The sequence below is a fragment of the Cryptotermes secundus genome, unplaced genomic scaffold (assembly GCF_002891405.2).
Source record: "Cryptotermes secundus unplaced genomic scaffold, Csec_1.0 scaffold176, whole genome shotgun sequence".
Lineage (NCBI taxonomy): Eukaryota > Metazoa > Arthropoda > Insecta > Blattodea > Kalotermitidae > Cryptotermes > Cryptotermes secundus.
In genome coordinates this window covers 424,235-451,787 of record NW_019731569.1, presented here as the reverse complement: position 1 = coordinate 451,787, position 27,553 = coordinate 424,235, and the positions used below count along the sequence as shown (strand labels likewise).

At 37.9% G+C, this 27,553-nt stretch overlaps 1 protein-coding gene and 1 non-coding gene across 5 annotated transcripts in view; both read left to right on the top strand.

Moving 5' to 3' along the window:
• The window catches only part of LOC111867062 (protein tyrosine phosphatase domain-containing protein 1), a 57,335-nt gene extending 34,195 nt beyond the window's left edge, over positions 1-23,140 (top strand). For 2 of the 4 annotated variants that reach the window (XM_033752529.1, XM_033752530.1), the window contains exons 6-13: positions 5,075-5,258; positions 6,109-6,220; positions 8,451-8,658; positions 11,719-11,901; positions 14,744-14,877; positions 15,673-15,948; positions 17,727-17,874; positions 18,835-20,150. In XM_033752529.1, coding sequence (XP_033608420.1) covers positions 5,075-5,258; positions 6,109-6,220; positions 8,451-8,658; positions 11,719-11,901; positions 14,744-14,877; positions 15,673-15,948; positions 17,727-17,874; positions 18,835-19,028 — 1,439 coding nt within the window. In that variant the 3' untranslated portion in view covers positions 19,029-20,150. Of the gene's footprint in view, positions 1-5,074; positions 5,259-6,108; positions 6,221-8,450; positions 8,659-11,718; positions 11,902-14,743; positions 14,878-15,672; positions 15,949-17,726; positions 17,875-18,834; positions 20,151-22,739 lie in introns of those variants that run through there. The other 2 variants (XR_004513296.1, XM_023856540.2) reach the window with 2 other exon arrangements.
• LOC111867073 lies at positions 18,202-18,308 on the top strand. The gene has a single exon (XR_002843285.1). It is a non-coding gene; the product is annotated as a U6 spliceosomal RNA (small nuclear RNA).
• Positions 23,141-27,553: the final 4,413 nt, after the last annotated feature.

Sequence of the window (27,553 nt, the reverse complement as noted above, 5' to 3'; positions counted from 1 at the left end):
TGCGCTGGCCCCACGAGGATTTCCACCCCCCCCCCCCCGGAAGAAAGTGTAACTTCGTCCACCATGAGTCTCCCACGAAGTAATCTAGAATTGATCCCGGCTTTGTGCGATGAAAACTTTTGAGTCTGACTTCCTGGGCAGTAGCTACTGCTACACGCAAATATGGAGACTTCTAGAAACTCATAAGCCAATGTTTGCATAACTGAATATTCATCAGGGTGATTTTTTCACATACAGCCTTCATACATAAACAATATTTCCTGCTGCATAGCGACATGTATTCACAAAGCTACATGGGCGTATGATGTATGTGGGTGCTTTCATTCTGAGTAAACAGTTACCATAATATGTCAGGGCCGCGCCATAGCTCAAGCGGTTGGCCCGGGTTCGATCCCGGGTCTGGTTAAGTGGGATTTGTGGTGGACAAAGTGGCGTTGAGGCAGGTTTTCTCCGAGTACTTCGGTTTCCCCTGCCAATCTTCATTCCACCAGTTGCTCCACAATCACCCTCACCTATCATCTGGGGCTGGTACAATAGGCCAGAAGTGGCTGCAGTACAAGGGACTTAGTCCCACCCCACTAGCAATAAAAAAAAATACCCTAATATGTTAGAGCTAATCACGCTGCTCTTAGGGGGGGGGCTATCCCACATTCCTCCTACCAGTTGAAGAATTGTTTAATATTTCTTCAGTTTCTGTTTTTCAGCCCGTTTCTTGCTCTTATAATCCGCCTCGTACATGTCACTTGTCTTCACTGGCAACCGCGGCAGCGCCACATGCCATAAGATGGCCGACCTGTGCGATGAGAGATTTACGTTTATGGCTAATACTTTGCTCCGCAGTTGGCTTCAGTCTACATTAATATTTCAGCATTATATATTCGTTCTCTTCTGTTACATATATACTTTATGATAGAAAATGTTTAAAACAGATTAAGATATGTTTCCCTGAATGTTTGTGAGAGCATTTCGGTCAGTAAACAAACACAAGGTTGCACATTGCTGCGCAGATCATTCGGTAGTTAGCGTATTACATTAACATTGAAATGGTCCAAGTTTCTATTCCAAATATCGTCATTAACTTTAAAAAATCGACAGTGAAAAATCTGTCATTAAATGGCATCCAGTTTTCCGCCGAAGGGAGTAGGATTAATCTCGAAAAGTCTTATAACAAACATGCCTCAGAAATTGGGTCATGTTCAGTTTGTTGGCAGAAAAGTGAGAGATCTTAGCGAGATATATGTTTAATTATAATTTCCCCTTAGAGAAGAACTCCTTCGAGGTTTTATTTTAACCTGCAAAAGCCTAATGGATAAATACGCGAATATATCCAGGATTTATTTCTGCTGGAGCACAGAATAAATTGGCTAAGGAGGCAAAACTCGGATTTCTATTCGGGAGGTGACCTGTTTGAACCTTAGTGGGGATACTGACTATCCTCATTGTGGGCTTCATTGAATAGACCACGAGCAGACGGACCGCCTGCAATAATTAAGTGCATTAGATATTGCTACAGAGGATCCGGTGTAACACAGTCTGTATAGCGACGGGCTACGGGTTGGATGGCCCGGTTTCGATTCCGGCATGGCAAAATGTTTCTCTTCTCCACAGTGTTCAGACCAATTCTGAAGCCAACCCAGGCACCTATTGAATGAACAGAAATGAGTATCAGGAATCTTCCTGAGGGGTAAATGGAAGACGGCGCGTAAGGCTGACAACCTCACCGCCATCTGTAAGCCGACTGTCTGGAGAAAATATGGGAGCCTCGACGTCTCAAAAGCATATGGGCGTTCACGGCCTGTTATAAGGATAATTTTACTAATGTACCATCCTCACATTTTAGATCTGCTTACGTGGTATATACCACATAATGTTTTTGTTTTGCCAGGAGTGAGGAAAAGACACGGCAGTACCAGAAACGACCAGTCTCGAAACCGAGACCTTCAGCATGGAATGCTGTGATCCCGTTAAAGGAGCATATACATGTTTCTTATGCGTTCAATATTAAATACGAGAACCCCTTAAATGTATGTTACCATAACACACACACAGGGAACGCGTTGTGTGACTGGAATAGATCGATGAGCTGGCCTCTTTGCGTGCAGGATAAACCACCGTGCTCGGTACGGAGCCCATCTTTGACGTCACGTTAGATTGTTGGATGAATGACATAGGTCTGTTTCACCTCTTCCAACATTTACTGTCCCTTCACGCATTAAATACATGTTCCATCGTATCATTCCTTTGAATAAACTTGCAAACAACCCTCATGCAATATACAGAATATACAGAATGGCACAAAAGTCAATTAACCTAAAACATTCTCCCATATTAACGGAAATGTTCAGTTTTAAACCTACCAGTTAGTTTATATACCTGTATCTCAACGTTGAGAGTTGTGCATTGAAAATTTTTGTAAGTTCAACAAGTGATAAAGAAATTTCTAACGTATTTTAGCGTACATTTTATTAATAAATTGACTGACTTTTGGACCACCTTGCATAATAATTTATTTATTAAGCTGTTTACATTGGGTCGTCCACTTTATTTAAAAACCCTGGTCAGTGTCCAGCGGGAAATGGTGCTATCATTACGAATTGCAAGTCTGAAGGGAGAAAAAAACAGATCGGTACGGGCATATTTTGAAGAAATTACCGTATTTACGTATGTATAGGCCGCACATTTTTTGCCAAAAATTCAAGAGGAAAACTGGGGTGCGGCTTATATTCGAAATATTCGAAATCACACTTCATTTAAAAAAAATTAAACGTTGCCAAATTTCGGAATAATTTCTACTCCTGAAATAATATTCCAAGAAAATTATTTTTTCTATAATTTCTGTCTGAAAATTGTGCTGCAGCCTATACACGCACGCGGCCTATACATGCGTAAATACGGTATTTAAATTTATCAGCGAAAGTCGAAGCACTAACAAGAATGAAATGAGGGAAACTTTTCACTTAGTTGACAAATGAATTGGTTCCCTCCCATTACGAAGTAAGCTCCATGCCACTGAGTCAAACCCAGCTATATCTTGACCCTATTAACTCTCCTTATGTAGGATTGTATGCATGTAATGCAGGCGAGTGTGGTCATGTACTACCGCATAACTGGCTCTGGTGGGATTGTTCCTGAGCTAGTCAAGGCATGCCCGTTCCGTGCTGCGCATTGCAACACAACTGTTCACTCCTACGAGGGAGACGCCGTTCCTCAAACAGCTGTTCGCTCCTAGGAGGGGAATGGCGACCGCCGTGTTTCTCTTATCACTGCTAACGTAAATTAACTGTATATTTAGATGCGTGGAGAAACAAGTAATGCGTGCAAAATTTTAGCGCGTAAACCTAGAAAAGGTAAAAAAAAGGGGGGGGGGCAAGTTGATGAAGATGGCATGTCAGTGGTTTTAAGGAAGCAGTTTGTCGTTATGTGAATTTCATTAATAAGGTGTAGAGTGACCGTAATTTTGTTTGGAAAACTTCAAACAAAACTCACTTTTAAAACTGAAGACATAATCAACCAGCTGGACAGTCAGTAGTAAAATGTGGGGTCACTGGACTATGAAAAGAAACGAAAGAAGCTGAATAAAGAAAACACTGAATGAGTAAAATACCAATATCCTAATAAATAAGTCATATGTACGATGTTTTTATAATAAACAGGTAAAGTAGGTCTTTCAGAAATAGTGGGTTATTTATAAGCCTATTGCCACATAAATCTGTGTTCTTCTGAACGAAGGGACTGTGTTCATAAGCCTGACAGCAATATTGAAAATATTGACTTCATTTTTATTTTTTTGTCTCCATGTAGCTGCGCAAAAGATATCCGTTGCTTTGCGTCTATGTACGAGTAGTACGCAGACCTGGCAGTGCCACGTTTAATGGATTGAATGTCTCTTTGTAGGGTGATCACACTATCCCCTACACGTTTTAATAATTCATGTTCTGCATCACGCAGACCGTACACTGCATGTTGGACAGGATGCTCTCTCCTTTTGACCTTCACAACAAATAAAGTATAACTGCTGTGTTATAGAATTAAAACCGCCTCAAACTGGTTTAATAGATAACTTCGCCTTTTATGTCAATGTTGCAATGACATTTTCGGATGGACTTTTTGGTAGGAGCCCTGAAATATATCTTCTTCTTCTTCTCCTCCACCTCAGCTCTGAGCTCTCACTGGAATGTCATACTATAGTCTCTGCTTCTATTGTGTCACAACATAGAAGTATATGAGGAAACCAAAATAGTAACTGCGGTTGGTAATAGTTTTGGGCGTAGTAATAAAGTACAATAATAAAGTTATGTGAACAGCAATAGGTCTTTCGATTTAAAATTAAAAAGGAATGAGAACACTGCCCATCATAGTAATGTTAATATTTTACCTTTAAACTTGGTTTATTTAGTTTGTTTATTTGGTTTGTTGGAGCAATCAGTTGACTTTCTGCTTGATTAATCTAGTGATTGATTGGTTTTGGTTGACTGTACGATTAGATTGATTGATCGTTTGACTGGTGATTGATTGATCGATCGGATTGACTGGTGATTGATCGATTGACCTGTGATCGATTGATCGATTGTTGATTGTTCTTGTAGTTTTGCTGTACTGGCCATCTATGCAACTGATTAAAGAATTTAACAAGAACAGTACTTTTACATCTAATTTTTCTACTTCCTGAGAAATATGTTAGCCCTTTGTCTTGCTTAAAGTAGTAATGTTAGAACTTAAATTAAGTTACAGAATTTATTTTGGTCCACCATGCATTCCTGTAGGTTTGTAGTAAAAGTAAAATGTAACACTACAGAACTAACACATGCAATAAAGGAATATTTCCTTGTAGTGCCACTGATAATTGCATAATGTATAAAATTCATTACAGGTCTTGGAAGAACANCCCTTTGTCTTGCTTAAAGTAGTAATGTTAGAACTTAAATTAAGTTACAGAATTTATTTTGGTCCACCATGCATTCCTGTAGGTTTGTAGTAAAAGTAAAATGTAACACTACAGAACTAACACATGCAATAAAGGAATATTTGCTTGTAGTGCCACTAATAATTGCATAATGTATAAAATTCATTACAGGTCTTGGAAGAACGGGAGTTTTGATAGCATGTTACCTGGTGTACAGTTTAAGAGTCCGAGCAAATGATGCTATTCGATTTGTTAGACTCAAACGTCCAAATGCTGTACAAACAAGAGGACAAATTCTTTGTGTCCAGGAGTTTGAACAATTTATTCTGTCACAGAGTATTGTCTTCTGCAACAAGTAAGTGAGACAATTATATCCTTGTTAATATTAACTGAAAAAAAAAACTATTCTGACAAAATTTGTATAGTCAAGGTGTCCCTTGTAATGGTTTCCAGGGGAATTTCCCTTGGCATAAAGCAGACCATATCATGAGCTGCTTCTTCACTTTTATGTACTTCCGAAATTAATCTGTGAATATTTAACCCTACTGTCTTTATTTGCCTTCATCCTATGCAGTTCTAGATATAGTATAAACAGAATAAACAGTTGATAACTGTTGAAAAAATGCTATCAGAGACTACAATAAGTGATCTCTTGACAAATTATTACACCGAATCAACTGAATATGACTAGAAGCAGAGAACCTGGTTTACAGATGTTCACCAATAGATGGCACATATTTATGAACTGGTTACAGGTTACCAACAATGATATACTGATATAAAGTATTAACACATCAAAGTATAATTTTTGTAATCATTGTATAATATTCTTCAAACTTTCATGAGTACTGAACAGTTTTAAACATGAAAATGTTGTTAAAATATTTTTAAGATTATTCAACATATTAAAATGTGTACTCATATATACTGCACCTGAATTGCATTTCAAACATATATAGCCTAAGTGTGAAATAATGTTAATTAGTTTCATGATTACAGAAAGATATTTCATGGTAAATTAATGTCAAAGAAATACTTTGGTTTGACTAATAAGTGTATGATGATTTGAGGCAGGAGTGTGTGGCATTTCAGTATTGTAGTCCACACCGAATAATATCACTGCAATTATTTTTATTGTTCTAGTTATCATTCCTTTTTTAATCTTATATAATACAGTAAAAACTTCATGCATTTATTCTTAACAGGGAGTTTTCCAAGGACAGGAGGGTGACAGACTTTAGTCTCACACAGTATTTAAGCAGACAGAAGATAATGCTTCATGGATATGAAGCAAGAACATTGAAATATATACCTAAGGTAAAATGCTGTTCAGTAGCAATCACTTAATTTCCCTGCATCCTAATATTGATCTTACATCTGTAGTAAACTGCTGTTTAGAATGTAATGGAATTTCCTTTTTAATATAGATATATACTATTCTATCAAATTTTATCATAAGAAAGTTTCAATAAAAGTGAATAAACGTTACAAATTTTCAACAAAGTACATATCTGCTGTCGGCTACAACTCTACGACAGTTGCTGATGATACTGGAATATTCATTCCCAACACATGAAGTAAGAAATTTGTATTAAAACTGTATATTTACATCTTTTAGAACACACTATTAAAACTATTCATTTCATTATTGCTATTTATTCCAGTTATTAAAGTTGATGATGTGTTATCATCATTATTGCTGTTATCATGGGCTGTGTCATCACTGAGCAAAGACATTCTATGGAAAAGTTTCATAATATCCATCTTAATAGTGTTCTCCTCTTTTCATTTCAGTTTTCCAAATGACAGTTCTAAGGAGATTTCTCAACAAAGCTTCTACATACATTTGTATGCATTTATGTATAAATTGTTTTCGCCCTACTAGAAATTTTACGTTTCCAGTCAATTGCAGCTTCTAGATTTATTTTTTACAATAATATGTGACCTATAAAAACAGGCGTCTTGTTATTCAACTTTCAAAATTGATCATTTTTTCTTCTTAGGTCCAAATATTTTTTATAGGAACTTTGTAATTTTAGCTCCTCCCTGGAGGGAGAACTGGTGAAATTGTTGTTTTGTTCATCTAAAACTTCAGCATTCTAGAAATATCATGGGATGATAATGGTTTCTGAATGATACTAACAGAATTCATCTCTCTCCTAATTTAAACTACAAACTTCATTTCCAGTAGATACTTATTTTGCCAGATATTCAGTTATTCAGTATAGAGGGGGTGGGTTTTCCCATGCAGCGTGACTAATAGTCTATTGTACGTCCCCCTTTAATTTCTACTGTAGCCATACCCTACCGATATTGGTGCCCGCTATCTCCCCTTTCTGCCAGCGAGGTTGGCCCTCTGCTGGTAGTGGTACCCGATAACTCTCCCCTTTCTGCCAGCGAGGTCAGCCCTCTACTGGCATTGGTAACCGACAACTTCCCCATCTACTGGAGGCACTGGAAACTACTTGGGCAGGAAAAATTTTGCCTAATTTTGCTCAGAGGTCTCCTAGAGACATGAGGATCTTTTACATGCCGTAAATCTACGACACAGGACCCACGGCTTAAAGTCCCTCCAGGAGGACTTGTTCCCTGAATTTTTCCGCCCTTAAAAATTCCACGACCTCCGCCAGGTTTGAATCTGCGTACCCTAAGTCATGAGGTGGGAATGTTACCCCTAGACTATGGAGGCCGCTATTTATTTTGTCAGATAACTTAAAGCTTTAAGTATTCAGACATGCTTTATTACCCTTAATTTTACTATGACTGCTGATTGTGGTTTCCTGTCTATATATTTAGTTTTACCTTATTTACTTGTGGACTAAATTCATTGTTAACATGCAGGATATTTTTGCATTATTCTTAATGGTAATTATACATATAATAACCTGCACAAAAAATACACTTCTGTATTCAATAATAAATTTTATTTTCTAAGCTAAATATCTGCATTTGACAGTTAATATACAGAAAGAATTTAAGAGCACATGCATAAAACTCATACAAAAATATGCTTTCAGCAAAGCATTACTCTCTTGTTATTACAAATTCTAATATATCTTAAATGTAGCAGCAGAACAAGCAAGTACTGAACATGTCCTGTATCCTAACCATTGTGAAGTTAAAAAATATATGGCAGAAGAAAACTCTGAGATACGGCAACACTATAAAACCCAGTTTCTTCTCTTTGGGATATTCACTACATCAGCTTACTTCATTTCATTTTTAAATGTATTATATCGCGTTAGTAGATAAGTATATAAACAATGCATCTGTCATATTTAAAAGTTCAAAATGGAATATTTTTTCAGCAGATATCCAGAATATTCTTTGTTGTAACAGAAATTGAGTATTGTTAGGTGCTTCATGTCTAATTACATTTACTTTATATATAAAGTACATTTTATCATCCATGTTACTTTAATAAAGGAATTCATATTAATACAATACTTTAAATTTGTAGAAATGAAGAGTGTATTTATGCTTTAAAAATTAAAAATGTTCCTGCTGTTAAAATCTGCTTCTGTCAACAAATAATCTTCTTTTGCAGATTTTATTTGTCCTGTGTGAACGTCTTCTTCATGTATGCAACTGCCGAAATCTCAGTCCACCTATTGGAATTCGGTATGATGTCACAAGCCTCCCATTTACCCGAAGCTTTTTAGTGACAAGAATAAACAGTGCTCAACGAACTGAACTTGTCCATTCTAATTCAACCTCAACATGTTCTCCAGCTGACTCACCATTTTCCAGTACATGTTAGTGTTTATACTGTTCACAGTCATTCATAATATCCAAAAAAATAATGATGTGAATATACTCGTAATACTCTTTCTTCAGGATGGCTAGGAGTTTAACCCCATAACTGTTATAGATTGAAAAATTCCTCTCCTAATGAAAAGCCACTAATGAATGAAGATAATGCATGAATTAGAGAATTAAGTGCTTGAAGATGCTTTAATGAAATCCCCACCACCACTGCTGCTGCTTCACCACCGCTACCATGACAATGAGCATCACCACCACTGCCCTCACCACTGCTATCACCAGCATTTGTTAGTTTACATATACTATGTGATTGTGAGGCCGTAGCTAACTTAAGATTTTGTCACCTGGGCCAGCTTTTCATGGAACCAAGTGACTTTTATGATGTCCCATAAATAAAGTCATACATTTAATTCGAGGTGTGATTAATAAAGGGTTAATCCAAAGGGGAAGCACAATTTGCACCACCATTTTGTGACAGTCCAAACCTTTTAAAACTCTTTAATGGACGATATGTTCCTCTTTAGCCATTTCAATAGAGTGACTGATTTATTAGGGAGACCCATCCATTAAGAAGTTATGACTTGCTTTTCGCATTTGGACAGGAACAACTGCCTTGTTATGTTACCTGCAGCTTGGGTGACCACAAAAGGGACATGGCCCATTATGAAAAGGCAAGTCTGTAGTTTGCCGAACATGTAAATGTTGTTTTGCTAATAGGGTAGCTGTTATAAAAGTGTCTTTGGAAGGGTGTAATTGACCCTAAACTAAGAAATAACCGCTTTCACATGTAGGGTTCCGGGTTCAATATCTTTGGATCTCTTTATTCTCAAAGTTAGTAATGTGATTGTCTAGTGCTGATGGTATGATGAATTGGCAGTTAAAATCAGCCATTAGGAAACTATTCTTGTCTGGGAGAAAGGCCGTCGGTTCAAATCCTATACAGTGGATGAAGTGACGCTCCCACAGAATAGAGTGGGCAGAAGAACTTGGCATTTAGGATTCATGAGATGCAGATGTCATTGGGCTGCGCTCTCCAAGTATATCTAAATGTATCAGTCTTTTTGGTTCGATTAATCTTTGATAATAATAAAAAGGGCACATTACTCCGTACTTGCTAATAAAGATATAGTGTTTGCTTCTGAAATAAACAATTTGTGATTAAGCAGAAAATAGTGTCTTTGATTTGTATCAGTGGACTAGCTTTAAATGTGTAGTCTTCTCGTTGCCCCAGTTAATACCGTGACACAACCCTGAGAAGAGTCAAGTGTTCCACCGAAGCGGGCTAATAAATGAGTCAAGTGTTCTACCAAAGCGGGCAAATAAATGAGTCAAGTGTTCTACCAAAGCGGGCAAATAAATAAATACAATAATAAAAAGGTACGGTTGCAAGAAGTGATGCCCAACGGTTGCAAGAAGTGGTAGCCAAGACCGATTGCAAGAAGTGGCGCCCAACGTGAGGGGCGAAGTGGCACCCTAAGTGAGCGGTTGCAAGAAGTGGCGCCCAACGTGGGGCACGAAACCACGACCCTTAGATTAAGAGTCTCATGCTCTACCGACTGAGCTAGCNGCAAGAATAAATTTTTGGACATCCCTCTTCTAAGAATTCTAATTGCGTGTGTTAGTGTGGCCAGCTCAGGGCAATATGTTATTATAAACACAGCACATATCAGGTCTCTGCTGTTTATAACTTCATAGGAAAGAAAACACGCCATTCATAACAGTTTGAATGAGGAAACTTCTACCAGAAGCAACACGAATTTGCTGCAAGACAGGCATATGTAACGATGACTTACCGCAGCTAAAGTCATGTCTCNTGGCACCCTAAGTGAGCGGTTGCAGTTTGTTAGTTTACATATCCTATGTGATTGTGAGGCCATAGATAACTTAAGATTTTGTCACCTGGGCCAGCTTTTCATGGAACCAATTGACTTTTATGATTCCCCATAAATAAAGTCCTACATTTCATTCGAGGTGTATGATTAATAAAGGGTTAATTCAAAGGGGAAGCACAATAGATCAGTCAAGGTCACAGTGCGAGGGCCAGATTTTATGGCCCACCCCTTACACACATACCATTCGTTGGTTTGGTCTGACTTTTAACTGGAAGAGTATTTTCTAAACAATTTGATTTTAATGCCTTTGATATCTACTTATTTGAACATACAGTATATAACATCACAAAATTTCCCACATCAGTTTATTTCTTTTCAATTTTAAATTTATCATACTGTGTCCAATATTGTACCAACACATTGTTTAGTGCATGTCAGAATATGCTCTGCAGATTACTTGAATGTGACATGAAGGCCAGTGACATATGTCCAAAAAAGTTACAGTTAATGCCTCTGACATACGGGTTCCCAGTTTGAATCTCAGCAAGGACACCAGCTATACTGATTGAAGTTTTGTGGTTTTCCTCATCCCTTCCAGGCAAATTTTGGGACAGTACCCCAGACTAGACCATGATCATTTCCTTTCACATTTTTCCAGTTTATTTTCACTATTGTTCTACCATTTAGTGGTGTATTGTCTTGAGTTGCTGATACAGTCATTAAATACAACACAAATCTCACTGTATGACAAAATCATAATGATGCTGCATGAGATGATTATAGATGGTGCTAGTTTTGCCGCCAAGTTTATCTGTCAACAATATGTAATATGTCATCAATTATCATTCACAAACCTGCATTTTTTATTTTTTTCAATATTGGATGCTATGGTAAGATTGTTAAATATTATTATTATTATTATTATTATTATTATTATTATTATTATTATTATTATTATTATATTGTAAGTGGAGTCCCATGTAAGTAAAATAAATACATAAGTAGTGCAATTAAAAAGCAATGTATTAATATACAAGCAATCAGGTGTTTCTCCTTAGACTAATGAAATACAGAAGCCTGCATCAGGATTCAGATACATATTAGGGAGTTTATACATGAAGGTTTTTCACTTGTTTTAATTATCTGAATAGGAGTGTAATTTGCTGAGGTACAACAGTTAATTAACAGTGTAATTTCTGAAATTTATTTCACTTACAGTGGCATCAGCTGCATCAACTCGGAGACACAGCACAGAACTTGATGACCGGCTCAGTGAACTTCCATCATCAATGAACATTCAAGATTTGGATGATGATGATAATGATGATAATGATGTAGCCATGCCTCAGAATGTTTCCTGTATTTCTCCAGACATGCCTTCCTGCGCTTCAGGAATGTCAGGTAAGACTTTATCTTTTTTTAGTATTTTGAGGCTTCCAGCTTCATTCTGTTTGACAAATCTTTTAATAATTTCACCATGAAATGCCCACCAGATCAGTTAAGCAGCTGAAACTACTTAGCATTGCATACCCAACAAATCAGTTACAACATGTACAAACATTTTGCTCCTTTGTCATATTTATGACCACTGCAAACATGTACATAATAGATGCATGTATGACAACTTTCTTTTTCTATCCAAGCTGCAAGTGAAGTATGAATTCATTGTGAAACTATTCTTTACACATGAAGATCATCTATCTCATTTTGTTTTATTTGCCATCACGTCAGGTGTAGGTAATTTTGATCAGAAATGAAGGCCATGAACATGTCTTCTATAACGTACTGACATGTGAGTGAGGGAGATAGGAGCATATGCACGTGCCTCATATCAACATTTCTAGACTCCTGTCTTGGTTGTTGCATTCTTTGAGAGCAACTCAGTCCACAGCAATGGCCAAAGATGACCAGGAAATAATAAGAAGCTTCTAGGATGATTTTGTCTCTATAAAGTCTGTTTCAAAGTTGAGTCTGATTGTGAGTGTAGCAGTGGTGTACAGCAGTCGTGTGGAATTGCAAGGGAGTTCTATGCAACCTGCAAGAAGGAGACGGTGCGGCAGTGGGCAAGTGAAACAGTTGTGGACTGGCCAAACCGACAATAAGTTATTAAGTTGCTACTGACAGTGAGAAAACAAATGTTCCAAAACATAATATATGTTACAATAAGTATTTTGCTTTTCAAATTGTTTGCTATAAAATTGATAGGAATGTAAATTGGTTTAAGTTTATGTAAGATATTCCAGAAGACAGAAATCTTGTTAGGTTAGATTATAATTTCAAACAAAAAGCCCTTTTCTAAGAATGTTTGTGAAATAATATAATTTCTTTTAGTGGTGCACCATGGGGATGTTAGCCTGAACTATAAAGTCGTGCTCAGCATGAGATATTCTTCATTCATAACTGCAGTCTTCTCATTTCCTTAAGGTCCATAAGAATAGAGGGATAGATGAAAATATATTATTAAAAATAATAAACATTTTTGATGTGCATGATGCCACCGGAACTCAGGACCATCCATAATACTGTGGTAGATGAAGCTAGAGTTTCCCATATCATCCCAAAGATATATATTGATTGGGTTAAGGTTCAAAGATTGAAAGAGCGCAAATGCCAGGTCCTTAAATCCTGATATATTTTAATCAGTAGACTGCACAATGCACTGTATGACACTATAGACTTTCTGTCATGTAATAAACTACCTTAGGAATGTACCTTAGAAAGTAAGATATTTAGGTAATAAAGCATTTTCAGTCACTGGATGAATTTATGATATTTTGTCTTAGTGTTACACTCCTAAGTTGCTTTTGTGATACATGTTTCTGAAACATGCTATACGTGTACACATGTTATATGCATGCTGCAGATATCATAGACTGAAAAATAGGATTTGAAAATTTCTTCCCTAGAGATGATTCATAAGGTACTGCAAAGGTGTCTGTGAAAATATCTCATGTTTGTAATTTTGGTAACAAAAAAAAGAAGAAACAATAATTAACTGAGGTTTTTATAATTGATTTTGAAATTTGTGACCCATAATCTCCAATGGCTGATCACAGTGGCCACAAGGTCTAAGACAGGCATGTCCAACGCATCGATCACGGGATGATTTGTGGTCGATCTCATAGGCCTGTAAGGAAATTATATGTGAAAAGCATGTAAATTCGCATGTAATATAATATTCAGATTTTGAAGGGAAAATACGTGTTAAAGTAGTATGTACTTTCAGTGTATGTTGCTTTTACAACAAACATAATGTGTCGTGTTATTTTTACCAATACTTTTGCTTAAAGCAAGGTATGACCACAGGAGGGGGTGAAAGCAAGGTATGACCATAGGAGGGGGTGGCAAGGTATGACCATAGGAGGGGGTGGTAGATCACTGGCAGTTTTGACACTTAAAAAGTCGATCACAACCTATTTGAAGTGGACATGCCTGGTCTAAGACAATAAATGTCTTTGCCCATTCAACACTGGGATCATGAGTCTGACTCCCACTCAAGGCATGGATGTTTGTGTTTATTCTGTGTTTTTGTTGCCCTGTGTAGGTAGTGGCCTTATGTCAGGCTGATCCCACATCCAAGGAACCCTTCCAACTGTCTAAGATTAAGAAACTGAAGAGAAACGAAGTGTTTAACAGATGCCCTATGCTCCAAGTAGGAGCAGCAGGAATAGATGGATGGGCAGGCAGGCAGGCAGACAGACAGCAGAATCCCTATTGCCAATACCCACCGACGTATATCATCATTCCAGATTCATAATAGTAAATAGTTCATGCTACTGTTGAGTCCCTACAAAACATGGCTTAACATTATCATTGGCCGCACCATAGCTCAAGCAGTTAAGTTAGTCCCTGGCTTCCAACCGCGGCCGCCCGGGTTCGATCCTGGGTCTGGTCAAGTGGGATTTGTGGTGGACAAAGTGGCACTGGGGCAGGTTTTCTCCAAGTACTTCAGTTCCCCTGCCAATCTTCATTCCACCAATTGCTCCACAATCACCCTCGCCTATCATCTGGGGCTAGTACAGTAGGCCAGAAGTGGCCGCAGTACAAGGGACTTAGTCCCACCCCAGTAGTAATAAAAAAAATCTTTCTCCAGTGGAGCAATTCAGATTTCAAACTGTGGTGGAGATAAAATTATGATATGCAGTACTGGACAGTATTAAGAAAGGGGTTCTCCAATATTATCCACTTTGTGTCTATGTTCTCAAGACCCTTCAACTCAGTATCATAACTTTTTTGTCATTAGGACTGGATGACAACTGCTTGGACGCTGTACTTGGAGATGGCATACATAGTCAGACTCTGCAAGACAATATATGCTATCAAGAACTAAGTTCACAAACTGATCTGAGAAAAGCAGTTCAGAATGAGAAATTTATTGTAAGTAGTAAAGAAGTATTAATTTTCATGGAAAGTCACAACTTCGGATTCAGTGTCACCCAACAGAAATTGTCTTTGTAACGGCTTTCGGCATCATCACCCATTACTCAACATATCAATTATACCATAGTCTTTTATTTTGTTATATTAGAAAAATATCATCTAAATTAGTAGTTGATAATATTAATACTTGGACACATTTTTAGGTCCATTAGATTTTTGGGGTGAACATGTCTGACTCCCTGGTCCTACGTTCCAATATTACTCTGAAATTACTGTTCCTACATCTCTTGGCCTGTATTAATATTACTTCCAGACATTTTATATATTTGTGCCCCCTCTCTCCTCCACTCTCTTCTTCCATTACATTACCCCTCATCTCCTTCCTACGCCTCACATGCAACATCTACCTCTCTGCACATGTTTATATGGAAATATAAATTCTACAAGTTAAAAAATAATTACCATATGAGAATGCAATTTAAATATGGTAGTTCATAAAACAAAATAAAATTGCAGTAATACAATTTCCTCAGCATTCCAACTGCATCTAAAATTGAGTACAGTCTTCTGGGATGTGACAGTGGGTAGCTTTGGAGATAGATACCGGGGTTTGGAGGAACCTATTCCCTTCATGTTGAAGGTACGAGATGGATTTAGCAGGTTTCTCCAAAGCACGGGTGCCTGTCAAACAGACTACATGGTTTCACATCTTAAAAGACAATAATCTTGATACCGCTGTGAAAACCTCAAATCCCACATAGCCTTAATACTATTAATTTTATTTTCCTTTAGCCATACCACGTAGATGATGTGGTTCAAGCTCTTCTGGCTGACCATAATTTGTTAAGTGATGGAATAAGGAAAGGCATAAGGCAATATCGAACGGACTTGAACTACAGGCAGTCAGCATGGACAAGACTGCAAATGGAGAAGAATTTATATGTCCTTACAGGCCTGATGTATGATTGGTTAGAGCATCTTAAAGTACCAGTTCTTAGCAGAGATGATCTGAGTTATATTGTGTTACTCGGAAATCGCCCAGAAGCTTGTCTCAAGAAGCTTGATCTAGTAAGTTGTGTTATTTATTCTTGCTGGGAAGTATATGAAAGTGAGACATGAAACATCTAAAAAAATATTTATAAACAGATGTTAAAGTGTCTGGAGTATTAATTTGGCTGTGTATGTGGAATATTTAAGATATTTGTACTAAAAAAGTGATAAACTATAAATAATTATTATTATTATTATTATTATTATTATTATTATTATTATTATTATTGGAGGGGGTGGGTTTCCCCATGCACCACGGCCAGTTTGATCTATTGTACGTCCCCCTGTGATATTCTACCAGTCTCTATACCCTGCCGGTACTGGTGCATACCATCAGTCCCGACTCAGCCAGCGAGTTCGGCCTCTACTGGCTCAGCGGTATCTAGATGCTTCTCCCATCTACCAGAGGTGTTAGAGACTATTGTTGGGCAGGAAATGTCCTTCAATTTAGCTCAGAGGTCTCCTTGAGACATGAGGTTCTTTTACGTGCCGTAAAGCTACGACACGGGACCCACGGCTTAAAGTCCCTCCCGGAGGACTTGTTCCCTGAATTTTTCCACCCTTAAAAATTCCACGACCTCCGCTGGATTTGAACCCGCATACCTTGAGTCATGAGGTGGGAACGTTACCCCTAGACTACAGAGGCCGCTGAGGATAAATTATGATACAAATTAGATGTTGGTAAATAAGTTTATGGCTCATTTTCAGTTTTTCTCCATAAATTCAAGAAAATAGTTCATACAAATTCATCGTTAACAGAGCAACACATACTATTTGCTATTATATTAGACAGTATGTTACTCTTCATGCAGAATTGTGATTACAAATAACTGAGACTAGTTGTCTCCAGCAGGCCCAGGAAAGTAGGAACCTGATGACTGAAACACCTAATTTCCAAAATGTTGTCATTTGAAGAAAATCAAGACGATGGATAATGCCCAAGATGATAATCCTGGTTATGTTCATGACTTCATTTGAGCTCTGCCCCTGGAATTTCATAAGTTTAAACTTCAGTTCTTCATGTGAAACATTACATCATTCTTTTGGAGTAAATATGTGTCACCGACTCAGTTTCTTTAAACCACCAAAATCTGTAAAACTTTCATTCCTGAGTGTTGAATTCAAGGTTACAGTAAGGGTACCCCTATCAAAAAACTTCAGGGCAATTTTTGATATCACACAAATCAACTTTTCTAGATTGGTTAGCATTCTCACTGATGTCAAAATGTCTGCCTAGAAATGTGGTCTTTATGAGCAGAGGGTTATAATGTCTACAGTTTCTTATTACGGATATTTAACTTCCTGTTGCTGTGTTCTTATTTCCTTTAACTTGAATCACTTTCGGCTCTTACTCATACCGTCTCTACACTCATTCCAAGATTACTCCATGTATTAACTATGTGTACACAGCTAGCACTAATTGAAAAGCCAAACAGATTTTTTGTAATGACAGATCACAAATACATAACTCTCATGTCACCTAAAATGATAAACGTGTTTTAGAGTAAAATTAGAGTTTGAATTAAACAAATGTGTACCACATTAGGAATAATCTACATGAAAATACAACTACAGTATATGACAGTTATGCTGTAAATATATTCTTAGTTTTTCTAAGATAATTTAAAGAGATCTGAAGTACTCACTAAGTAATATTTTAATATAAGCACTTGTACTCGTATACTTCCTTTATTTCTATGTAAATTGTTTGTTGCTGTAATTTGTCTTCTCTTCAATTGCCTCAAATCAAATAATAACAAAATATTACAGAAATTATTATATATGATTTATTACAGGCAACCCAGTACACACTTGAATACCTACTTAGGTTTCTGGCACGACTTCATCCACTTCCTGAAGAAACTCTGATCACCTTACTGAAGCGGTTTGTGGCTTCATTAACACAACAAGGAGTTCCTATCCATGGTGTTCTACAACCTTCAGGTATGCACTGTAAGAACCATGAACACAGTTTCACAATGAGTTCTTAGAGATATCTTATTGTTCACATTTCTAATATTTGTAAATATTGGTTTGTATATTCACTACTTGATTCCCATACCAAGCAGGGTGTTCTTTCACACAATTCCAGACTCAAGTCTCACAATTTCATGGGCCCCACAATATTGAAATGACAAGACAGAGGGTAAGAAACAGGAACATATTTCTGGATTTTTTGTAATATATTGGTAAAATAAAGATGCCACAAAAAAGTATTGTGCATTATAAGGAACAAAAATTATTTTTAGTGAGTAATATCATGGTTAAATAGTACTCGCTTTGGCAGTACACATACTAAAATTAGTACTGTACAGAGATGATTAGCATTGTCCCTGCACAAGGATGACACTCATAAGTGTGAAGCGTTCCATATTTTTAAGCACAATAGACCACTGTAGGTCGCGGTGCAAGGGCCGAGGAGGCCTACCCCTCATACATTCATGGTTAAATACACAACTGTTCTGTTATGATACTGTTACATATCTCAACCGGCATTTCCTGAATGTCAATATTACATTCTGCTATGTAACAAAAATTAATTCCACTCTTTTCTGTATCCAGCAGTTCAAGTCCATGACTTTCTTAACTAAACAAAAATGTGAAAGGGAAAATGATTTTCACAGAAATATATGTTAATAAATGGAAAAAAAAATGGTAACTTTAGAAACTTCTGGGCATGAACATGCATATGCTGGAGAAAACTTCAGAGGAGTATGAAATTGCTCATCAAGCAGCATATGATTGATCTGACTGTGATTTGTGGGTTTTTAGTGTAAATTTTTACTGTAACTTGAAAACGTCACAGACAATGAATATAAGATTGAAATCTTGATTTATAGAAGCAATTAGTCAAAAATAAAGGAGTTACAGCATAAGTATAATTATCTTTTCTCTTAATTGCAGGGAAAGGTTACCATAAATTACGTGAGGGAACATACAAGAAAGTTATGGAGTTTGTATCAAAACTTTTTGACAATATATATGAAACAGTTGGAGCAGCAACTCCAGGATTTTCAGAATTGAGCAAGTCAAAGCAGTCCATCACTTCTGAAATAGAACATGACATGGAGGAGACAGAGATGCTGACACCTCTCTGAAATGCCTATGATGGCAGTAAATTTTGTAAACGTCATGTTCCTTACTGGACAGACCAGTGAGTCTTGAAAGGTGATGCTTGCAAATTAAATTGCAGGTTTTGTCAAAAGTATGCAGTGGTAATCCACTAATGTTGAATTGAAGAATTCAACATTATACTTGCGATAATTAAGTGCTAAGACTGACTGACTGACTGACTGGTGTAAGTGTCTTTATCACGTGTTAAACATTCCAATTTTGCAGACTCCTGCGCAAGAGATTCATATGGCCTTGTAAACTGCTATGCCTTTGCTTAATATGCCATGAAAGGCATTTTGTAAAATTGATAGCCATCAAAATGGAAAATACTTACCTCTCACTTTGCTGCATTGCATTGAAACACTAAATATTTTAACCATAAGGTAAGCGTGCTGTACTAGAATAATTGTACTCATTACAGAAACATTCATAAGTGAATGAACAGGAAGAATGTTTCTTGTAATCATGATCTCTGACACTCCAGTAGAAAGTCTTGTCTGGGAAGTGAGGTCACAAGAATTATATAGCCGCACCTTCTGCTTATTATTATCCAAATTTAAGTGATGTATATGAGCTCTACTATATTGATGCAAAGGGGAAAATTTGTACTCACCCCTTAAGCACTCGGACCACTATTGGGTCCATTGTGCATCTCCGTTGTTGCTTCAATTTTCTGAGAAACTCAACCTTAGTCAGAGCCAAAACCCTGCAGATTGTGGTTCTCTTCATTTCCATCAACTCTACTGATGCAGAGCTGAAGGTCATAGATCTCTAACCAACCAAGATGGGCACTAATATAATGACATCATCTTTTGGGCCCCTGCCATCCAGACACATTCTGTCACTCCCTAACAGTGACAGCAAAGCTCCCAGTTGCAACCTCCGTAGTCTAGGGGTAACGTTCCCACCTCATGATTCAAGGTATTCGGGTTCAAACCCGGTGGACGTCATGCAATTTTTAAGGGCGGAAAAATTCAGGGAACAAGTCCTTTAACTTTAACTTTTAACCAACTTTAAGCTGTGTATCCCATGTCTTAGATTTACGGCACGTAAAAGATCATGTCTCTAGGAGACCTCTGAGCAAAATTAGGCAAAAAGTTTCCCGCCCAAGTAGTTTCCAATTCCTCTGGTAGATGGGGAAGTATCAGGGACTACTGCCAGAGAGGGGCCGACCTCGCTGGCAGAACGGGGCTGATGGCGAGCACCAGTACTGGAAGGGCATGGCGACTAGTTAGAATAATTATAGGGGGATGCACAGTAGACCAACAAATGGTCGCAGTGCATGGGGAAACCCACCCCCTCCAAAATAATAATAATAATAATAATAATTGGTCCCAGTTGGACCTTGAGGTCTCAGTTCCTTAGAGAAGAGATTCCTTTGCTGCTTTGTTTCCTCCCTAGCCTCTCCCAAGTCTTTTTGTTGATAGCCATGTTATTCACGCTCCTGAAAGATCTCTTGCAGTCTTCTCCTGAGTGAACCCTTTCCTAAGCCTTAGATAGGTTTGACTGTCTATCCATGACAGCAGTAGAGTAGAAGGACTAATACAGAGTTCTGGCAGCAAAAACCCTGCAGCTTCCCTCCATCCTCATGTCAGGTGAAGCAGAGCTCCAATCTGGTCGCAGCTAGGTTTGTAACCAAACAGCAGTTGGGGCCTAGCACCTGAGACTGGAGTAACCACCCCAGCCTGTTTCATCTGCTAGCCTGTCCATTTATTATTCATGATAATCAGGTTACTCACCCTGAGACATCTTGCCTTTAATGCACCCACACCAACCAGAGTGTCTGAGGGATTTTACTGTCTCGCCTTGATAGCAGAACGGTAAAAGATGTGGCACATAATTCCATGAAAGCAGGGAGATTTGGATTTTTTGGTTATAAATATTCAGAGCAATGCTCTTATCTTCTGGTATCTTAAATTCATTTTCTGCCCATCTATACACAACAGCTAAAAATATAAACAGAGACAACAGCCATGAGTTTACCATGTAATTGTCTTGAATTGCAGTTAGAAAAATTAGAAGTGTGTGCTTTCTTTCTAGATGTTTCTGTTGAATATATTCATTGATTATGTTACTGCTATCCTTTGAAGCGAGCTGTTAGAGCTTAATCTTTTTCCATCCATGTCTATAAGACTTCCTCCTCTATTCGCTCAAAGTGTAGATCTGTCCTAGAAGCCACTGATGTAAATACTGTGAATTATATTTCATTATTTGTGTGTCAGAGAGAAATTATGTCCTGGTTTTTGGCTCTATATCATGCACCTTTAAATACTGTGGTACCAAGATATTTGCAAATGTAAAAAGGACATAATACTTTCTGTATGACAGAAATTTGGATAAAGTTAAAGAAATGTTCATAGTCTTCTTACATGAGTCTTTATTTGAATACGTTTATGAGTCCTAATAGAAGGTTGTTTTTGCGCAAGTGTTTGTGCCAGGCATGAAAAAAAAAGTGCCAGTATTCAGAACACATGAGGCTTCATCTTCACCTCTACTGTATGCCTTCATGGTGTAATTCCTAATTAAACACAGGGAATACTTACATTTAACTTACAAAGCTCTCTCTTCATATCCGGTGTGACTTCAGTTGCAGAGATAAGTATTCCTTTAAAGATGATGAATTAGAAGGGTAACAGTAATGATATCCTTGACTTAATCTTTTCTGTTCACCCAGAAAATATGGCGTTCTTTCTCAGAAATCTTTATCATCCAACCTCAGTAGAGCAGTAATTGTGAACTGAACATGCAGACATTTATTGAAAATATACTCATACAGAACTTACTAACACATATCAGACAAGTTCACTGAATGAGCATACATGTGCTGAATAATACCTGAATACATAAATTTATGAATTAAGAGCACAATGACTTCATCAAAGATTTTTACATGTGTTACCATGTTTTGTTGTCAGTGAGCTTAGTCAGTTTTTTTTATTATAAGCTAAAAAACTAGTTCAAGAAGTTGTAAATATATATATTAGAAAGTATGTACAGTGCTTGAATACAGTTTTCATACAATTAATGTTTGATATAAAATGTTTAACATATATTCTAAAAACCTTATTATCCTTAAATGCATTTTGTAAATGCATTTGTAGCATTCTTGTAAATGCATATTCTACTGTTTTCTTTTTTTTCATGGGTCTAAAATAAAAATAAATGGTCTGATAAATTATTTTAATATGTTACATCATATCCATAGCATTCTAATGGGATCTGGGGCCCACTCAGCCTCCTATGTAATGGGCAGAGACGGCTTTTTCTCCAGGGATAAAGTGGCAGGGGCACTAACATGGAAGTTAAGAATGGTGGAGCTATAAATCTGCTCCCCCAGCCGGTTTCTTTGGGCATTTTCTAGAATGGATTGTTATATTGGTTTTAATATAAATCCAAAGCAAGACAAAGCTTGAATATAACGAGAAAGGAAAAAACCTTGTTTACAGGCAATTTCCAGTATATGGTGTACAGTTGTGGATAACTTGGTTACATGCAGTTGTATGAGCACAAAGGTGTTATGAAAATCAAAATGCTTCTTTCCATCAAGAAAGTGTAGAAAAATGAATGCATAATGTTTCCTTAACAAAATTCTTGGTGCTGCTAAACAGTAACACAAATTGTATCACTGTATACAAAATCAAATCATGATAAGTACTACACTCACCATAATTTTATTTTTGTTTTTCATTTTGCAGGAAACTAAGACTTTCCTACCTGATGATCATATGCTGCAAGACTAGACATCCGTTCTCTTCAGACAGATCATACTACAGCAGAATCCCATTTAAGCGGGGCAGATTATCGGGGGGGCCCTTGTTTAGAAAATTGACTGGTGTGCCCTGTGTTAAAAGACAAAACTGTGTGTAAGATTGCTTTTTAAAAAGGGAAAAGTAAAAAAATAAGGGAGTATTATTTCACTTTTAAACACGTTCTTTGAAACTCGAGAAGGTTTTGTTTGATTTTACTTTTAGATGCATAGAAATGCCACAGTTTATGAGAAATCACATTCATGTTTCTACCAATAGCATTCAAGCAAAGCACACATTTGTGTATGTGTATGTCGCTTTATAAATCAACTCCACAAGTTTCTTACATATACCTTGGGTTTCTGATTATTGTGCAAAACTCTTTTCCCCTCAATTCCGAATAATCAGGAGTCCACTATATTTCAAGGAGCCGGGATAGCGTACTAAGTATAGCGACTGGCTATGGGCTGAACGACTGAGGGGTCGGAGTTCAAGTCCCAGTAGGGTCAAGAAATTTCTCTTCTCCACAGCATCCAGACCGGCTCTGGGCCCCACCCAGCTTCCTATCCGATGGGTACCAGTTGTAAAGCGGCAGAAGCGTGAAGCTGACCTCTCAACCTCCAACTAGTGCCAAGGTCAAGAAAATGTGGATTTATAGATCTACTCCCCCATATGCCTTAATGGCATAGTACTTAATTAGTTGAGCACAGGGACAGCTTTACATTTTTACCACTACATTTCAAGATTAATATTCACAGTATTCTTACAGGAAACAATTTAAACATAGATAAATTTTTAGCTGATGTCATGTCACAGCTGTTAAAATCAAAACAGATTTTTTTTTTCTGAAAATAAAACTCATATTAACATATACAATAAAGTGAATGTTGAGATTAATCTCACTAACAAAATCTATGAACTGGCAACATGATGGACAGTGAAAATAAAAATTTCAAACATGAAATGAAAACTCCATTGACTGACTAATGATATGTTTATTTTTCTCAAGCCAGGTTGCATTGACATATATGGAGCCAGTGATGCAGATGACTGTCTGGAGATCATGTGAAAGTCGCAGGACTATGTTATTTAAATAACTGTGATTTATTTACTGCCGTATATATTTAAGGGAATAATCATGCAGGATGGACCATCAGTAATATTCTAGACTTGTATTCTGGGTGTGCTTGGTTTGAATCTTGTATTTTGTGACAGTGATTGAGATTTTCGTGGTTTTCCCCAGTCTCTCAAGGCTAGTGCCAGGATAGCATCTTGAAATGTGACCACTCGCTCCTACCACTTTTCCAATTCATCTGTCGCCCTATAATTTTACACTATACAGTCTTAGATATTGAAAAGCGGCCTCCGTAGTCTAGAGGTAACGTTCCCACCTCATGACTCGTGGTACGCGGGTTCAAACCCTGCAGAAGTCGTGGAATTTTTAAGGGCGGAAAAATTCAGGGAACAAGTCCTCCGGGAGGGACTTTAAGCCGTGGGTCCCGTGTCATAGCTTTACGGCATGTAAAAGAACCTCATATCTCCAAAGGAGGTCACTGAGCCAAATTCAAGGACATTTCCCGCCCAACAGTAGTCTCTAACACCTCTGATAGATGGGGAAAACATTATAGATACCGCTAAGCCAGTAGAGGCCGAACTCGCTGGCTTGGTCGGGACTGATGGCACGCACCAATACCGGTAGGGTATAGAGACTGGTAGAATATCATAGAGGGAAGTACAATGGACCAATACTGGTCTAAGTGCATGGGGAAACCCACCCTCTCCAATAAGTAACTAGATATTGAAGCACTGTAAAATAACTCCCAGAAGAAAAGTAATGGGATAAGAGTGAAAGTCTTTGGGGCTGAGATGGCTCAGTCGGTATAGCGGCTGGGCTATATATAGGCTGGACGACCGAAGGCGCTCAGGGTTCGATTCCTGATAGAAACAAGGTATTTTCTCTCCTGATTCTTCATACTGTAACCTCTTTTTTGTTTTTTGTGGGCTGTGAATTTTAACACATTTAGTTGATTCTGTACGGAGTTTTGGCATATTGTCGCCTCTTTGTTTTGGTGAAATCTGTTGAGCCATAGTGAGTAACATCTGTGTCAGCATTGACAGTCCCAGCACCAAGACAAGAAAGAATATAACATTCAAATTTAAGGTGAAAGAGTTAAAGTAGATCGAAGCAAGCAACAATTGCATGTGGGTCATGCTGTAGGTCTAGCAAAATATAAATATATTCTTGAGAGAGAGAGAGAGAGTACTTAGATCATCTGCTGTGACATTACTGTTTTGTTAAAGAACTAAACTTCCTTCAGGATGAGTGCTGGTGAAAGGTGAAGACCTGATTCAGGACTGGGGCTGTGAGGGTCATACATAAGGCATGTATCATAGGTGGTTAACAAGTGGATATGGAGCACCAGGGGAATGATGACTGGCAGGAGAAAACAAAATGCAAACCAGCTACCACTTGAATCAAATCTATTTGTACATAATAAATTATTTCAGATCGAAGTCATCCCTCTGCAGTGACAAGCAAGCAGTTTTCAACTGTTCCAGGTTAAATATTCAGCATGTTTATAGAAAAGACATCTATAATCAACAGATTCAGTGATAATGAAATATCAACTGCTGATGCTATGCAGCAACAACTGATAGACCATCAATCAAAATGGTGATTAAGAAGGAAAGGCAAGGAATTAATCACGTCCTGAGCCAGAATTTACCTGATGCATGTAAGGAAAACCAAACTATTGTGAGAGTAACTGATCCAGTAGGTATTTGAGAAAAAGTATTTTTGAATACATGTCACACAAAAAAAAAAGGCTGTGAAGGCCCATAGGGTTGTGAGACATTGAGAGTCCCACATTATCTAGACAGTCAGCTCAAAGATGGCAGTAAGGTTGTCAGCCTCGCTTTACTCCCCAGGAAAATTATTTAATTAATTCCTGATACTCATTTCTGTTAGAGGCTGAGTTGACCCCAGGGCCATAGTGCGGCTAGAAGGATTAGGTCAATTGAAAAAAATCCAATGACCTCATTGGGACTTGAACCCACGACCTTCCAGCTTGTAGCATAGCACCTCAACAGACTACGCTACCGGGTGCCCCACGTCACACATAGGGTTGAGAAATGGATTTATTCAAGAAAAAAAGAACTACAGATACACCATAATCAAAGCCTTAATATACAAATACTTTTGAAGGACCAGAATATTGTATTATGCCAGTATCTAAAAAAAATGAGCAGGCTGGGTTAATATTATGGACCCTCTGGGATGTGATGCCATATAATTTGGTGAGAAGCTCAAATATCAGTAGGCTGGGTGTCCACAAAATATCTTCACTGTGTCACTTCTAAGCACCCGGAAACAGTGGCCCATCAAATTAAGGGCATCTACATATTCACTATGTTGTTATTTTACATTTTGGAGAACAGTGACCTTGTTCGTTGCTATTCGGCTTTCAGATGGTGTTTACCGAAACATTACCTAGCAAACGGTGGTTTGAACATTTGATGCAGAGCTACATTATCCAACATTTTTAAATGTGGATAATGTGCCCTAAGATACTTATGAATTAGATGAAATCAACCAACGTTTTCAACGTTACTCATGAGACCCGAGGTTCCTCAATCGTTCTTTTTTTTACAATTTTTGAAAAAAAGAACTAAAAATATCGTGTGCAAAATATTTTAAGCATGCCACTTATTCACTTTCTTCCCCGGGTGTGCGAGTAGGTGTGCACATGCACACATGTATGCGAGTATACCTTCCATTTTGTGTTTCTGTGCGTGTACACACAGGCTCTTGTATTCCAGTATGTGTGCACGTTAATATGAGTGTGTGAACTCATAATTGTATTTAATCTTTGTTACGTGTAGGGAGTAGTAGTAAAATAACTTCTTGCATAAAACAGATGTATTCTATGAAGAAAGCAGTCTTCTGGGATTTGGCACCGTGTATTTGTGGTGTTAACCGACGTTTCCAAAACGTCGGTTAACACCACATATACACGGTGCCAAATCCCAGAAGACTGCTTTCTTCATAGTCACTGCCATGAAAGCCTCAAATCTTACAGATGTATTCTAGTTCAGAAACAGTGGCGCCAGTAAAATTCCTCAAACTTTACTCAGGGTTATAGAAAAGTGGGTGTTTGTGATCTACATGTTCCACTGGTACTAGCACAGGTTTCGAAGCAGCCTACCAGGAGCAGCATAATTTCTCATTCGTTCTGTTCAGCAGTCCCACTGCCGTGCGATAGCTCAAGCGGTTAGTCACTGGCTTCCCACCACGGTGGTCCAGGTTTGATTCCGGGTCTGGTCAAGTGGGATTTGTGGTGGACAAAGTGGCACTGGGGCGGGTTTTCTCCAAGTACTTCAGATTCCCCTGCCAATCTTCATTCCACAAAATTCTCCATCATAATCACCCTGGGCAGACTACAATAGGCCAATCAGTGGCCGCTGTGCCGAGTGGACCCAGTTGAACTCCACTCCCCACTTCATTCATTCATCAGTAATCTGTCAAGACGGCAGGTCCACAGTCTCTTCCAAAACAGTTCCTCCACTTGCGATCTAGAGCTTTCTCCTTTCAAATGAAAATATCCTCTTCTGTCCCCAAGGTCATCCAGCATCTTCTGTCTTCTTGTCACTTCTGTCCGCCCCTGTCTTTCCTTCAATAACTTCTTTTAGAAGGCAGTTACCGCGTAAGATATGACCAATCCAATTAGCCTTCCATTTTCTTATTTCATGTAGGATATTCCTCT